The 14,375-nt window shown below is 33.6% G+C and overlaps 1 protein-coding gene across 19 annotated transcripts; it reads left to right on the forward strand.

Moving 5' to 3' along the window:
• On the forward strand, positions 386–9,759 carry LOC107638875 (protein ERD1 homolog 1-like). Of its 19 annotated transcripts, none has more exons than XM_021120806.1 (14): positions 604–756; positions 877–949; positions 1,444–1,483; positions 1,600–1,652; positions 1,753–1,859; positions 1,969–2,006; positions 3,154–3,209; positions 3,337–3,383; positions 3,791–3,941; positions 4,266–4,431; positions 5,335–5,440; positions 9,068–9,151; positions 9,331–9,370; positions 9,446–9,752. In XM_021120806.1, the coding sequence occupies exons 6-13, from the start codon at positions 1,999–2,001 to the stop codon at positions 9,355–9,357; spliced, it is 645 nt and encodes a 214-aa protein (XP_020976465.1). In that variant the 5' UTR covers positions 604–756; positions 877–949; positions 1,444–1,483; positions 1,600–1,652; positions 1,753–1,859; positions 1,969–1,998; the 3' UTR covers positions 9,358–9,370; positions 9,446–9,752. The 19 variants fall into 19 exon arrangements, 16 of the variants coding, with proteins under 16 accessions (XP_020976464.1, XP_020976465.1, XP_020976466.1 ...); XM_021120807.1 differs by having other exon boundaries at positions 1,767–1,859; XM_021120808.1 differs by having other exon boundaries at positions 1,792–1,859.

Below are 14,375 nucleotides of genomic sequence, written 5' to 3' on the forward strand. Positions count from 1 at the left end.
AACAATGATTTACTCTTTTTGTTAATCATAAATAGTGGTCTCTTTTTAGGTTTTATATTTTTTTTTTATAAAACTAATAAGATAGCAACTGTTTATATATAAAAAAACTGAAGTATTATTTTAGTCTCTAACATTTAGAGTGAATTTTATTTTAGTCTTTAACGTTTTAATTATCTTATTTTTATCTCAAAATATTTACAATGACATCAATATTATCCTACCATCAAATCTCTTACTAATATATAATGAAATTGATGTACTGTTAATAATATTATTGAGTTTAGAAATTTAAATAACAAAATTGATAATGACAAACATATTGAATTCGAGTTAATAACCCAAGTAGATTTGATAATGTTAATTTAGTGTGCAAGCCCAAACTCTTTATTGCAACCCAAATCTATGAAACCAAATGATCTGAAGCAACTGAATGAAAAATGAATGGGTTGGTTGAGTGGTCAGCTCACTTGCCCGTTTAAACAAGTGTCGAGGGTTCGAATCCTGCCATTACTAAAAAATTAGCTATTACAGACGGAATTTCAGAGAGATTTTTTGTCGAAAAATAAAAAAAATGAATTAGCATAAATTACAGACGGAAAACATTGCAGGAGCTTCTTTCACCGCCGCCGCTCTCTCCATCGCTCCGTCCATGAAGAAGCTCCATCGCTTACAAGCTCCATTTTCTTGCTTCTGTTTGAGCTGTGTTTCAGTCCCCTCCATTTAGATCTGCGCTTCTGAATTTCAGATCGCATTCTGGTAACCTCTATTTCTCTTTTCTTTTTCTGTATTCTCTCTTCGAATTCTTCATTCACTTGCCCTCACTGCACATTCTTCTCATCTCACGCTCTGATCTCATGGCTCCTAACACTGTTACAGACTTTTTTTTCTTGTTAGATTCAATTTGAGACAATAATCACTTCCGTCATTTCAAAGATCGAACGCAGACATGGTAATCCTTTTGTTTCCTCACAATCCCGCACTTCGATATTTATTTTAGGCTTCTCTATCAGCTACAATTTTGATATGTGCATGTAATTTGAATCTGTGATACATTTACATGGGCTTTGTGTTGTGTAATTGTACACACTTGCCTTATAATTGAGATCTATTCATGATGAGGTTTGTATTTGAATGTTCTTCAAGATTACAGTTGGATCTTCTGATTTAGCTTATGATACCTGGTGTTATTTTCTTTCTCCTCAAATTTAGCTATGATAGGTTGTTGTAAATTCTATTTCGTACAAAATTGGTGATGAATTAGATTATATGCAAGTTACTTGCCCATTGAGCGTAGCCAAAATTGTGAGGTTGGGGCAGTGCTGGATTCCTTTGCAAAATGATGCATTTAACTGGATTGGGGAATACTTCAGTCTTTCTTTCTATTTGCTTGAATTATCTTATACAACTTTGAATTTATGTTCTAAATTTTTTTCACCTATATAGGTTGTACTTGCTGCATCCATTGTGGGCAAATCTGGTAAAGGTGAGTTTTCAGATCATGGCTACGTCTTGAATTGATGCTCAGTTATGTGGTGCCTAAATCAATATGGATTAGAAATTGCTGTTGCACTGACAAGGGCTTCTTTCTTTTGGATGCAGTTCTGGTTTCTAGGCAGTTTGTTGATAATGTTGCGCAGATATGTGTACTAGAGGTATATTGTATTCACATTCTAGTTGTAATTGCTTTGCCTAGTTCAATTTCTGTATCCTTATTTATCTTAAATGTTCACTCCTTTATTAATTATTTAGTAGTTCTGTGAAGACAGCTTACCTCTCCAAATTTATGTGAAGACAGAAAGTTATGAGAAGACAGCTTACCTCTCCAAATTTTCTGGATATGAATTGTAGCATTTCTCAAGGTGATAAACTCTTTTCTTGCTAAATGTATACGGATTTGTTTCCGTATGAGTCTTGCTGCTTTGGCTAAGACTTCAGCTCTTCGCGCATCTAATTCGGCCATCTGTCTAGCTCTCCCCATCTGATCAAAAGTGACATTACATGGCGAGGTAAAATGAATTAGAGCTTATAACTTATAAGTTACTAGCAATTTTTTTTGGGATAATTGTGCCTTTTTATTGAATCTCACATGTTAGGGAATGTATATACTTACTTGATAGCCTTTTAATCCCATCTTATCACATATGGCAATAGCTCCCTTTTTCTCATCCGACCTGCACAGAAGAAAAACTCACTTATCATGAGGTTTTATATGTAAAGACTTAACAATATATATTTGTTTGAGTTAAGACTTAACAATGAGAACAATAGGCTTATGCTTTTATTTCAAATCAGTCTCAATTGATTTTCTGATATTTATATTTGTAATTGATTTGCTTTTATTTCAAAGCTTGTCTCTCTAGTATTCCACTCTTTCTTATGTTTCTTGAGTTTTAACACATGCATTAGTTAGTTTATTCCTATCTAATGAAATAAAACCTTTTGCTCATTTTGCATTTGAAAGAACTATAAATACCAGTTCATGAAATGCAATATGCTAAGTATATAGATTGAAATTACTCTGTGACTGATTAGAATGAGATTAACAGCAATAATTTTGTGCCCTATCAATATCGTAAACCATTTCATAAATATGATTACTTTGGCAAATATCAGTTGATGTTAATATTTTACTCCATTTCTTGCATGTGTTAAATTCTGATTTGCAAAGCATTTTTGATATCACAATTATTGCTTTGTATTTAAAAGACTCCTCAACACTCTTATTTCTTGATGAACCAACAAGTGGACTTGACACTGCTGCCTCTTACTATGTCATGAAAAGAATTAAATCCCTTGATCATAAAGATGCCATTCAAAATAAAAAACCAATTGTCAGTTGTCAATCAATAACATTGTCAGTTACACAAAATACACTATTATGTGGACAAGAAAAAAGTAAAAAAACCCTTGAAGAGGCATTGCCACATTGGTTTGAAACTTGTCCTCTCCTTCCTCAGAGATACTTGGGAACTATTGATGTTAAGCTTTAGAAAATTATATTTTTTTCTTTCTTTTTTTTTTAGATTCTTAGGAATTTCATATGTGAGCGTAAACTTTAGCAAACTTCATATTATTCCTTAACCAATTTTTTATTTTATATTTTGTTGGAACTATGTTTGAATATATGATATTTTTGTATTTTCATGTAAACAGGCAATATCATTCTCTGATTTCTTCTTGGCTGATATTTTCACTTCCATGGCAAAGGTCTGCTTTGCTTTTGAAGATATGTTTCTCTAGGAAATTTAGAATCAACATATTTGTTTATCTAAATTTTGGTTTCTAACTTTTTATTAATTCACTCCTTCATTTATTTAGATTATGATTTTATGCAGGTTTTTTCTGATCTGGAGCATTCTATATGTAGGATGGTACATCGGCAGGTTTGGTTCTGATTGGTTGATGTTAATGCCTTTTTCTATTTAGAGTTAACTTTTTGTGATTTTATGTAACTTATGGGACTCCTATTTTGATTATGGCAGAATGTTGTCAAGTTTATGCATATGATTTATATATATACACAAATATATAGCACTGAAGTCATGGAACAAGTTTCCTTGATTTTGTTCAAAATATTCTCGAGAAAAAAACAGCACTGTGGACTCTATATAATATTGATATTTGTAATTTGTCTACAGATTTAAACATTCTTACCATTCTCCTTTTCCATAGAGCTTGTTCATTAATAGTTAAAATTTTTAGTTTCTAGACTTGTATCTTTTGTTCTTGGCTCTCAAGATGCTTGATTGACTTCTCTAATTAGGGGATCCATTTTCTAAAATCTTTGTAGATTGCCACAATTGCTTGGTTGGAAGCTGATTCTGTGTGTGGCAGTCACTCTGTTGCAATCCCTTTAGTGCTTGTCTTGCTTTATCTTTTCCATCTAAACCAATGTCTCCGTCAGTACAAAGATACCGGGGAGAAAACTTGTCTTTTGAATGGTAAGAGCTATTTATTGCCTTAAATCATGCTGTCTTTTTGTTTCCTATTCAGAACTTTTTTTAGTTATCAATTGTTGGTCTAAATTTTGCAGGTTTAGAAAATTGATGTAATACATTATTCTTCTATCTTAGGCTTATAATATGTTAAGAATATTGGTTTTAATGTTGGAGTCTTTTATACTGTTTTAGTTAATCATGTTCTTTTATTTGTAATTTAATTGATGGTTTTCTACGTTCTTTCTTTTATTGATTGAGTTCTTTAATCATTAATGATCAACCTATCATGTTTTCAACTCATCTTTTGTCTTTTGGTTATGGTTTCAGCTTTAAAATATTCAACCGCAGTGCCAGTTATCTTTCTCTCGGCCCTTAAATATCACGTCTTCCCTGATAAGTGGACAAACTTTTATAGGCCTCTCTGGCTTCTGTCAAGTGTTGTGAACTCATCGTACTCTTTATACTGGGATGTGAATAGAGATTGGGACCTAAGGTTTGCCTAATATTTGTTTACCATGCATCTCTAAAATATAGATAGAGACTGTAAAATCTTTAAGAAAATATGAGATGAACTTCTTGCATTGTAATTAAGTCTTTGTAATCTCTCAAAGATAGAATGAAAAACATAACACAAATGAAAAGAAAAAAGAAAGATAGACACCTCAAAGATAAAGGAAGTACATGAAAATTGTGAACAAATTGCAGTACCCTTTTATGCCTTCATTTATTTTCTGATCAATAGATTCTTTATCTGCATAATCTCCAAATCTCTTATGTCTTCTTCTAGATAGAGAAGTTATATGAAAAAAAAGTGGGTGAAGATGATTCTTTTGTTGATTGATGATACATTTTGTGCATGTGTTGAATAAGAGAAAAAAAATTTTGTGGGTCTCTCTAATTATAGTTTTGCATTAGAAAGTTGTAAACAGTATTTTTCCATGATTTCAATGTTTCTGTTTAGTTTAGATTAGGAATTATGAATTTGGTTTATTTAGCAGGTGGAGTGGGACTGATTCAACACAATAGATCACAGTATTATTTATTTATTTGTATATTATTGCACATGAATACTAAAGTAATTAGTGCCACTCATTGCTGTTCCCACTAGTTCATGACCCATTCTTCCACTAATTCTCACACATACAAAATATAGAGTATTTGATGTTAAAATTCAATCTATTAAAAAAATAATATGATTAACACGTGTAGTGAGGTGTGAAGTTTTTCATATTCCTTTGGACTAATTCATTACACCATATTGTCCAATCATGTATCCAATTGGAGCTATCTGATTATGGTTAGTATCTCATACATTCATTTCATGAGTAAAGTAGATTGCTGAACATGATTCAGGCTCAGCTATCTAAATTTGTAAACGATGCTTTATTCTCATCAGTTTCATGCAAGCTGCCTTCCCAGTCACCTCCTCTCATGGTGCCCATTACTGTTATCAATGGAGCTACTGCCAAAAGAGCTGGTACCTACTGTTTCCTCTCTCTAATGACAAAGCTTATCTAGTTTATTGTGAAACGAAATTAGTGTCTCAAATGCTTCAAAATTGATTATTAAGCTTTATATTTTCTTGTGCTACATTTGCAATGTAAGACCCAGAACCTTTGAAAACTCTTTTTATGCGTAAGTCTCAAATCATATAGTTATTTATAGCCTTAATTTCAGAAATTATTTTATTAAAGATAATTAAGACAATTCTTGATTTATTGGATTTGAGACGAGTTATGATTATTATCCAATTTTATAATTATTGGATTATTTTCTATATTTAAATCATATAGTTGGTAGTTGTGAAATAAAAAGGATTTTTATATGATTTTGGACTAAATAATTGATATTTTAGAATATTGATATTACTATTTTGGAAAATGAAGAAATTAAGTATATTATTTCTAATTTTTGGATTTGAACATTTTATTGAAAATAAAGTGTGAAATTGATGAGCAAATAGTATTGTTATACATTATTATTGTTGGATTAGAATTTATTTCTAATGACTATATTATCCCTATTTTTAAGTGAAATTACCAATTTACCCCTAACCCTAATTTTAAAAAATGAAAACCCTAACCCAGTGACCCGACCCGGTTTCCCCACAACCCAGCAGCTGTACAGCCTTTCCCCAAAATCACGCAGCACCTTCATCCTCCCTCAGCATAGCAACACACACAAGCATGGAGGAAAAGATCGGAGAAGAGGATGGGGGAAATCGGAGAGGGAGGGACGGCGTCACAGCAAGGGCCCGCTGCCATCGCCGTCGAGTCTCCTGCGATCAGCCTCGCCGTCCGTTCTGCTCTCCGTCAAGTCCGCCCTGTTGCTGATGTCGCCGAACCAGGCTGAGAGAGAGAGAGAGATCAAAACGAGCCATGAGAGGGGGTGACGAGCGCGAGCCAGGACTGGGAAGGAGAAGCCGCCGCCACTCCCGCCACGAGCTCGCCATCGCGGTGAGGACTGAACGCCTTCGAGGTTCCCGCCGCCACCTTGAAGCCGCGTCGTTGTCGCTACCAGGGTCCCCTCCGTCGCCGTCCTTGGCGGCTCATGAACAGAGAGCACACACGCGGGGTGGAGGGAGGTGCTGCTGTCGCCGCCGTCGTTCGTGCCTCCTCCTGCCGCCAGATCTGCCCACTGAACCCCAGAGCTCCCCATTGCCTTTGCCGTCTGGGGCCGCGCCACCATGCCTGTCTGCCGGAAACCGCCACTGAAGCGGTGTCGTTTGGAGTTACGCGAGTTGCTGCCGCCGGAGCCACCGTTGGAGGTTCTGGTTACTTTTGCCGGTAAGGGTATTATTTGAGATTTCTATTCTTTTTGAATTCAGAGGTTACTATGGTCACTGCCTGCTGGTTTCAGTCGTCGTGATTGGAATTCGTCACCGCTGCCGCTTGAGGTGGCTACCGGGCTTCCGTCGAGCCGGTTTGGAGACCGCCGCTGTTTCGGTTTAGCCGTTCCTTCTTCGGTTCGGTAAGCGTTTCGATCTGAAAGCCCTTTCGTTATTGTTCTGTTATCTCACGCTGAGGTTTGTGGCGTTAATTGCTATAAGATTGAGTTTCACTTGTTGTATGTTGCGATTAGAGTCGTTGAGATTGTTGAGAAAGCAAGTGGAGCCGAGTTGTTGGTTGCCGTCACTTCGCGTTGAGGCGAAAGGGACTCCGTGAGACGTTTGGGTAATGGAATTGCGTTTTGAGGTAGGGGCGCTTTCCGAAAACTAGAGTTTATTATTGGAATTATTACATATGGGTACTGATGTGAGATATTGTGTATTTGGTGATTGTATTTTGAAGTTGGTTTTGCTTAAGTAAAGGAAACGGCTTTGAAAGAAGTAAATGATTACGTGACTCGGTTTGGCTTAGATCCTATTTTCCTACTCAAATCGGAAAGCCAATGTTTTAATGATTTTAAATGAATTTGGTGAAATGAGTTATGTTATTCTCCCCTAAAGACTTGGGACTCTGCCGAGAAATTTTGTTATAAAATTCCATTGTGGAATGGGTGATTTTGATTGTTCCCAAATTGAATCTTTAACTTTCCATGGTTTTGGAAGTCTTGGAAAGAGGATGTCGAGAGTGGCTTTGTTTTAAAAAGGGAACTCACTTTGAGTAAACTTGGCTTATGAGCCTGAGATGATTTGAGAAATGAGATTTCTGAAGCCAATGCTGAAAAGAGTTGAAACTTGATTTCAAAGTAAAGCGATTTGAGAAAAAGTGATTTATGGCTTAAATGCCGGTTTATGAATTTGATGATGTTGGATGGTGGAAGTGCTGTTTTGTTATGGGCCAGAATGGCTGTGTATGATATTGATTTATGGCTGATTGCCGAATGAGTTATGGGCCGTATGGCTGACTATGAATTATGAACTTAAGCCGGATGGCTGAGATGGATGTTGATCCATGACTGGGACTGAATGAATATATACTTGAGATACCTGGGTAGTAGCAAGGGTTGTGGTTCGTCCCACTTGCTCCAGGTCAGAGACTGTGACGCCTGGGTAGTAGCGGTAGTAGTGGTGATTCCACTCGCTCCAGGTTGAGCTGTTAAACACCCGCCTGGGTAGTAGCCGCAGTAGTGGTTATTCCACTGGCTCTGGGTTGAGCGGGTAGTAGCAATTGGGTTGTAGCTCAAACCTACTTGCTCCGCGGTGGGTGTTTCTGTCCATGGTTAGCTACCAGGACGTGTCGGGTTGGCTATATAACCGATAGATGATATCATCAGCCACTAGGGACAGGCATGTATCATATGCATCTATGTGACATTGTTTGGGTGTGTATATTATACTTGGTGTGCCTATGTGATTAATTGCTAATTGTTCTACTTGCAATAACTGTTTGTTTGTGCTTGCATCTTCCTATTTGTGTTTGCTACTGGGACTCTGTTGGACTGTGGTGATTGGTTGATGGTTGGATTGTTTGGGCCTAGGGCCGTGGTTGAAATGAGATGAACCGACGGTTGGTTTTGGTTTTGTGTGTCTCTGGTTTGGAAAAAAATATGAAAGGCTATTTTGGTTCAGCATAGATAAATCCTTTTGAATGGCTTTTGAGTTTTTGAGAATTGAAAGGTTCCTCTTTCAGAAAAGATTTCCGACTTTACTTTCATTGTAAATCGTTGTTTTTGAAAAGAGGCATGAGACGGTTATTAATCACTGGTGCGGTTATCTTCATGTATCCTATTACAGTAATTCCCAAAAACCCTCTACTGAGAACCCTTTCGAGGATGATGTTCTCACCCCCTACATTTTTCCCCTTTCAGGATATGGGCGTAGAAGTTACGAAGAGCTTATTTAGTTGTTGTTGAGAACTCTGTATTGCTTTAGTATATTTTGTACCCTCGCCTTTATCTTGATATGTTCTGTAAGAGGGATAGGAATTGTATTGGATAATGCTTATAATATTATCTATGTATATAAGTGTATATATGTATGTACTCTTTATGAGTTTTTGTAAGTTGTATGGTATCTATGGATGTACGTTATCGAACGAAAGTATTTTTAGGAGCGGTATTGCGGTTTAAAGTTTCAAACAGGCTCATATTTTAGTATTAAATAATATAAGTGTCGTCGTAATGTCCGAGCTATCAGAGTCGCGTAGCCGGAAGCATGAGCTTTGGTAGTTAGGGTGTTACATGCAGTATGTTTGGATGGAACATTGCCTGCCTATCACTTTCATCCTGGATCCGGATCAGGAGCCAATAGTTGGCTCATTGACTTAGAGGTACATTCAAAAAATATATACACTTGATTTCAGCATCTTTTGCCAGTTCTATTTTGAGTCTGGTATGTTATTTTTAGCTTATAATGATGGCTGCATATCAAATGTAATTGAATGTAATAATTATTTGGTCTCTCTCTGACTAACCCATGGTCATATTATTTCTCCTATTAAATTTGCAGCCCCAAATCGAAAGTCATTGGAACTAGACCAGATGTTGAGGTGAGCTTCACTTATTCATCTCAAGAATACATTGTATATAGATTATGTTATCACTATTTTTTTTATTTTTGTTAGAATTTGATACTTGGGAAACAGATGAGAAATAGAAAAATATAAGGAGGCAGAGAAGCCTGAGGCAGAGGATCAATTCATGACCCCACTGTTAGTTTGAATCAATGGACACAATAATGATTAATGGTTTCTGTACAGATGAAGTTCCAATTTTAGAGCCTAATTAAGCAACCTTATTGTATATTTTGACTTAATTAGAGGACAATAGTTGATGTATCAATACACTTTGTTGATGTATGGTTGTTACTTGTTATTATAATTGATGTATCAACACTTTGTTTATATTTTGAATTATATTGACTTGTTTGTTTATAGTACTTTTCTTTTAGTTTGATAATACGATGAATTTGTTTATTTTTTGAAATATTATAAATATTCGAATACAAATTAGATAAAAATTTGTGTTAAATTTATATTTATTTTGTATGAAAATAAGTTTATTTTGTAACTGGAAAAAAAATATTTTACTTTATTGACGGATTTACAGACGGATTTTCTGTCTATAATCAGAGTGTGAGATGATTTTTCAAGGTTCAAATTACAGATGAAAAATCTGTTGGAAAATCCGTCTATAATTACAGACAAAAAAATCGTCGAAAAATCCGTCTGTAATTACAGACGGAAAATCCGTCGAAAAATCTGTCTGTAATACAGATGAAAAATCCATCAAAAAATCCGTCAGTAATTACAGACGAAAAATTTGTCGAAAAGTTCGTCGACTTCAGGAAATAGATGGAGAATTTACAGAGGGAAAATCCGTCGGTAACTGGTAAAAATCTGTCAGTAATTTTCCAACAGAAAAAATCCGTCGGTAAATAATTTCCGATGGGGCTTTTACAAAGGGACAAAATCCGTCGGTAATTTTCTCGGCAACCAAAAATCCGTCTATAACAAAGACTAAATCTGTTTGTAAATCTGTCTGTATTAATCCATTTTCTAGTTGTGCGCCTTGTGCATACAGCAACCCATTGGCCAGCAGCAGACCCTTAAATGGAGCTCAGATCCGCGACGGATTAGTCCTTGACCTGTCGGGTTGGGGGATACCGTGGAAAACTAAAAAAAAATGAATCACAAACCCAGCCCATTAGCAGCCTTCAAACAAAAGCAAAGCAACCCTAAGTTAAGTCTCAGCGTGTGTTTATTTCAGGTGTTGGTCAGACATGGAAGAGAAGTTTACTTTTCAATTCAAAATCAAAGTAGAAGAAAGGGAAAGCTATAATAAAAAAAGCTAATGTCAAATCAAGTGAATCAAAAGTAAGCTAAGAAGAGTTTAGAGAAGTTAAAGGCAATTAGTTTCCTTTAACATGCAAGTTAATTGCTTCACATTTTCTCCTTCTCCTGCACCATTATTTCGGGCAAAATAAAAAAAGTGGTGACAAAATTTTTCTATTATGAATCATTGGTTGAAAATATTTCTTAGAGCTAAAGTACAAATCTAAAAGATTGGATTTGGGATTTTCATTGAGCAAGTAAGTTGTTGCTGTACCTACTTCCTCGGTTAAGCCAACAAATTAGATTTCAAATCCCTAATTTTATGGTCTGAATGGAAAAAAAAGTAAAAGGGCTACAGCTGGTTCAAGGACCAAGTAGTTGACCTTTGAAGAAGAAACTCTAACCGTGACTCAAGGTAGATACAAAAGAAAAATTGATTTTCATTTGAAAACAAGGAGAGAGAACCAGAATCTGAGTTTGAGAGAGAGCTTCCCTATGAGAGTTTAACGTTTTAAATAGTATTTCTACATTAAAGGAATATTCCGCCAAGATGGAGAGTTTTATCAGAGAGAGATGAATCCGGTTCAACTTATAGCGTCAAGACTGTGAATCATCATATTCTTCATGGTTTATTGTTTATATATCTGTTTTAAAGTTGTATCTTTCTTTGTATTCATTCAGAAGTAAAAACAAGAAAAAGAGACATTGAGAAAAAGCTATTAAGAGAAAAAGGTTGAGAGAAACACTTGGAGAGAAAAGCCAAGAATGATTTCAGATTTCTTTTGGTTGTATTTCTATTTTGTGTTATGTACCTGAGAGGTATCCCTTACTAAGTTGGATAAGTACTTAGTGTGTTGAGTATAGGTAGTTACATAGCCAAGTTAAGTTTATGTTGAAACTTGTGTGTCTCAAATAGGATTATGTTTGAGTTCTAGAAAATTGGTGTATGTAATACTTGGAAAGATAGTGAAAATTCCACCAACGTTGTGGTGGAGACTGGATGTAGGTTACATTGCACTAGACAACTGAACCAAGATATATGGCTGTGTGTCATCTTCTTCATCTCTACTCTGATTCTATTTTTCACGATTTATGAGACAAAACGAAATTGTCTCCTGCATAATCACATACACAGACCAAACAGAAGTAAACTTAAAAGTTTTGGTTTAAGGCTTTATTAATCAAGTAATTAAAGAAAGTCATAGATTCAACCCTCTTTTTCTAGACTATCAAGAACCTTCAAATACTTTTGTTAAATCTATATTTGCTCAACCCTCTTATTCTACTTTCACTCTTTTAACAAGCTCAAATTTCATTTTACTACTTCCTTGTTCTTTTTTGTTAAATCCCTCTTAGAGAATTAATAGTGTAAAAGAGAAAAAGAAGAGAATAAAAAAATGAAGTTTGAGTTTGTTGAGAGGATAAAAATGAGAGAAGAAAATTAAACAAATGTAGCTTTAACAAAAACATTATTAACAGTACATCAATTTTGTTAATTGTTAGTGAAAAATTTGACGGTGAAATAATATTAATACAATTTTAAACATTTTAGGATAAAAATAGTACGATACTCCATTTGGTTTGTTTAAATAAACTACCCACTGATTTGAAGCGCAAACTTTCCTTTATTTGATGATGTAGTAATGACACTGTGTATATGTCTTAGTTAGAAGCTGCATCAGATAAAACCGGAACCTAATAACATAATAAGCGTTTTCATCGGTGTGGGTCAATTATGATTATGAAAAGCCAACTTGCATTGTAAAATCATTTTACTGAAATTTAGAAAGAAACACACCAAAAAAAAGAACGATGTTCCAAGAAAAATAAAAAACTAAACGGTATATTAAGGTGAATTGTAATAATTACATATTCTATAAATTATTTTTTCAATAATTTTTCAAAAAGTTGGATATCATTAAAGGTCAGATATATTGGTTATATAATTGTTTTTCACTTCCATTTAAAAAGTTTTTATTATAATAAAAAATTCTCTTATACGTTTAAGATCACTTTACGATATATAAAACTTTCAATTAAAAATGTAAACTTTTTACGAGTTAAAACTTTCTATTTTTAATTTTTTTAACCAATATTCTTAGAGTACTCTTTATCCAATTTCTATAAATATTGATCGATATGTTTACCAAAATCTAAAAATTAAATTCTAATTAACCTAGTGTATCTAATAAATAATAATCGACTCTTCCAAATGCCAATCCAAATCCAAAATTAGATAAAACAAAGCACCAGTATCATTGTTATATTTATAGATATTTGCGTGTTAATTAAATGCACATCTATGTGCAATTTGGACCACTATTTACTTATTATGGAAATTGCTTAGTGCTTAGAGCTTCCATGCATGCGTGGACTTGAAAATTAGCTAAAAATCATTGCATGAGAAAGGGTCATTGTTTTCCTTTCGATTCCCATGTCAATTTAAACAACTAATTATTGTAACTTTTATCTGTTTAATCCATGGTTTGTAATCTGTATGAATAGAATAGACAGCATTACAACAACCAAAAAGGAAGCTTTAATAACGTACCAAGTTATCTAAAGAAATTAGGTGATGAATAAGGGACACTAATAAGTATCATTTAACCTAAATATTAAGCAAAATAGTACATATATATTTTTATAAAATAAATAAATCATAGATCATAGGTATAATAATAATACTTAATTAGAAGAGGAGCCAATTGGTATAATTTATCTTGTATCCTCTCGTCTTCCTCTGACGAGTAGCTAGTATTTTGTGGTCCATTTTTATTTATTTTTGTTTTCGTTTTTAGGTTCCAACTTTCTGCCAAGTTGTGTATTTTTCATTAAATTATATATATACTATTTAACAATTTGAGTTTTTATACAAATGATTTCGTGATATAATATTTTACCAGTTAGATAGGTTATGCTTTTTCTTTTGTTGTGCTGTTTTATGCTGGTGTTATTTGTTTGTAAAGTTTTTTTTCCCTAAAACTTTCTTTTGCACTCTGTTTTATTATCTATAATTTTCTTAACTAATTTAATTTTGATACACGTTTTATATATGTATCTAATTACGTAACGTTACATTAATAAAAATAACTATTTTTCACATTAACTGCGTGAAAAGTTATCTAAGAGAATTGATATAATTGCACGACAGTATAAAACGCTTTTATTAGGAATTTGCAATAATTATCTTAGTCTTAAAATTGCTGCTAAATTATGCAATTTTGCAATGAATGATGCTACATTACCAGTAAATATTATTATTTTTTATCAGCAATTAGCTAATAATAATTTGCATTCATATTTATAAATATTTTGCTCACATCAAGCATATATAATTTGCATATATATATTTGTTAAAATTTTACACACATAAATTAATATAATTTATACTCACAATTTCAGAATTTATATACATAAATTAATAAAAAATTTTATTTAAAAATAATTTAATATTTATACGGATCTAATAGTAACAAAAATACTAAAAATTACTGCTTGCAACGCAATCTAAAACTGCTCCATAATCGCTACTATCCTTTTATTTAGTCGCAGTTTCGAAAACCATGTGTTTTCTTTGGCGTTGTAGTGTAATTAGCAATTAAATGCGTTTTGACATCTCATAAAAAATGTATTATATTACTATATAAATTAGATTATATATATGAATTTTAGTAGGTAGATAATAACTTTTGTGAACAATAATGAAAATAATGAATTTTAA

This window comes from Arachis ipaensis, chromosome B04 (assembly GCF_000816755.2).
Source record: "Arachis ipaensis cultivar K30076 chromosome B04, Araip1.1, whole genome shotgun sequence".
Classification (NCBI taxonomy): domain Eukaryota; kingdom Viridiplantae; phylum Streptophyta; class Magnoliopsida; order Fabales; family Fabaceae; genus Arachis; species Arachis ipaensis.

Coding starts and splice junctions, on each gene's coding strand:
- LOC107638875 (XM_021120805.1), top strand. Junction 3,210..3,336: donor TTCACTTCCATGGCAAAGGT/CTGCTTTGCTTT, acceptor ATTTTATGCAGG/TTTTTTCTGATCTGGAGCAT. Junction 5,441..9,067: donor TACTGTTTCCTCTCTCTAAT/GACAAAGCTTAT, acceptor GTGTTACATGCA/GTATGTTTGGATGGAACATT.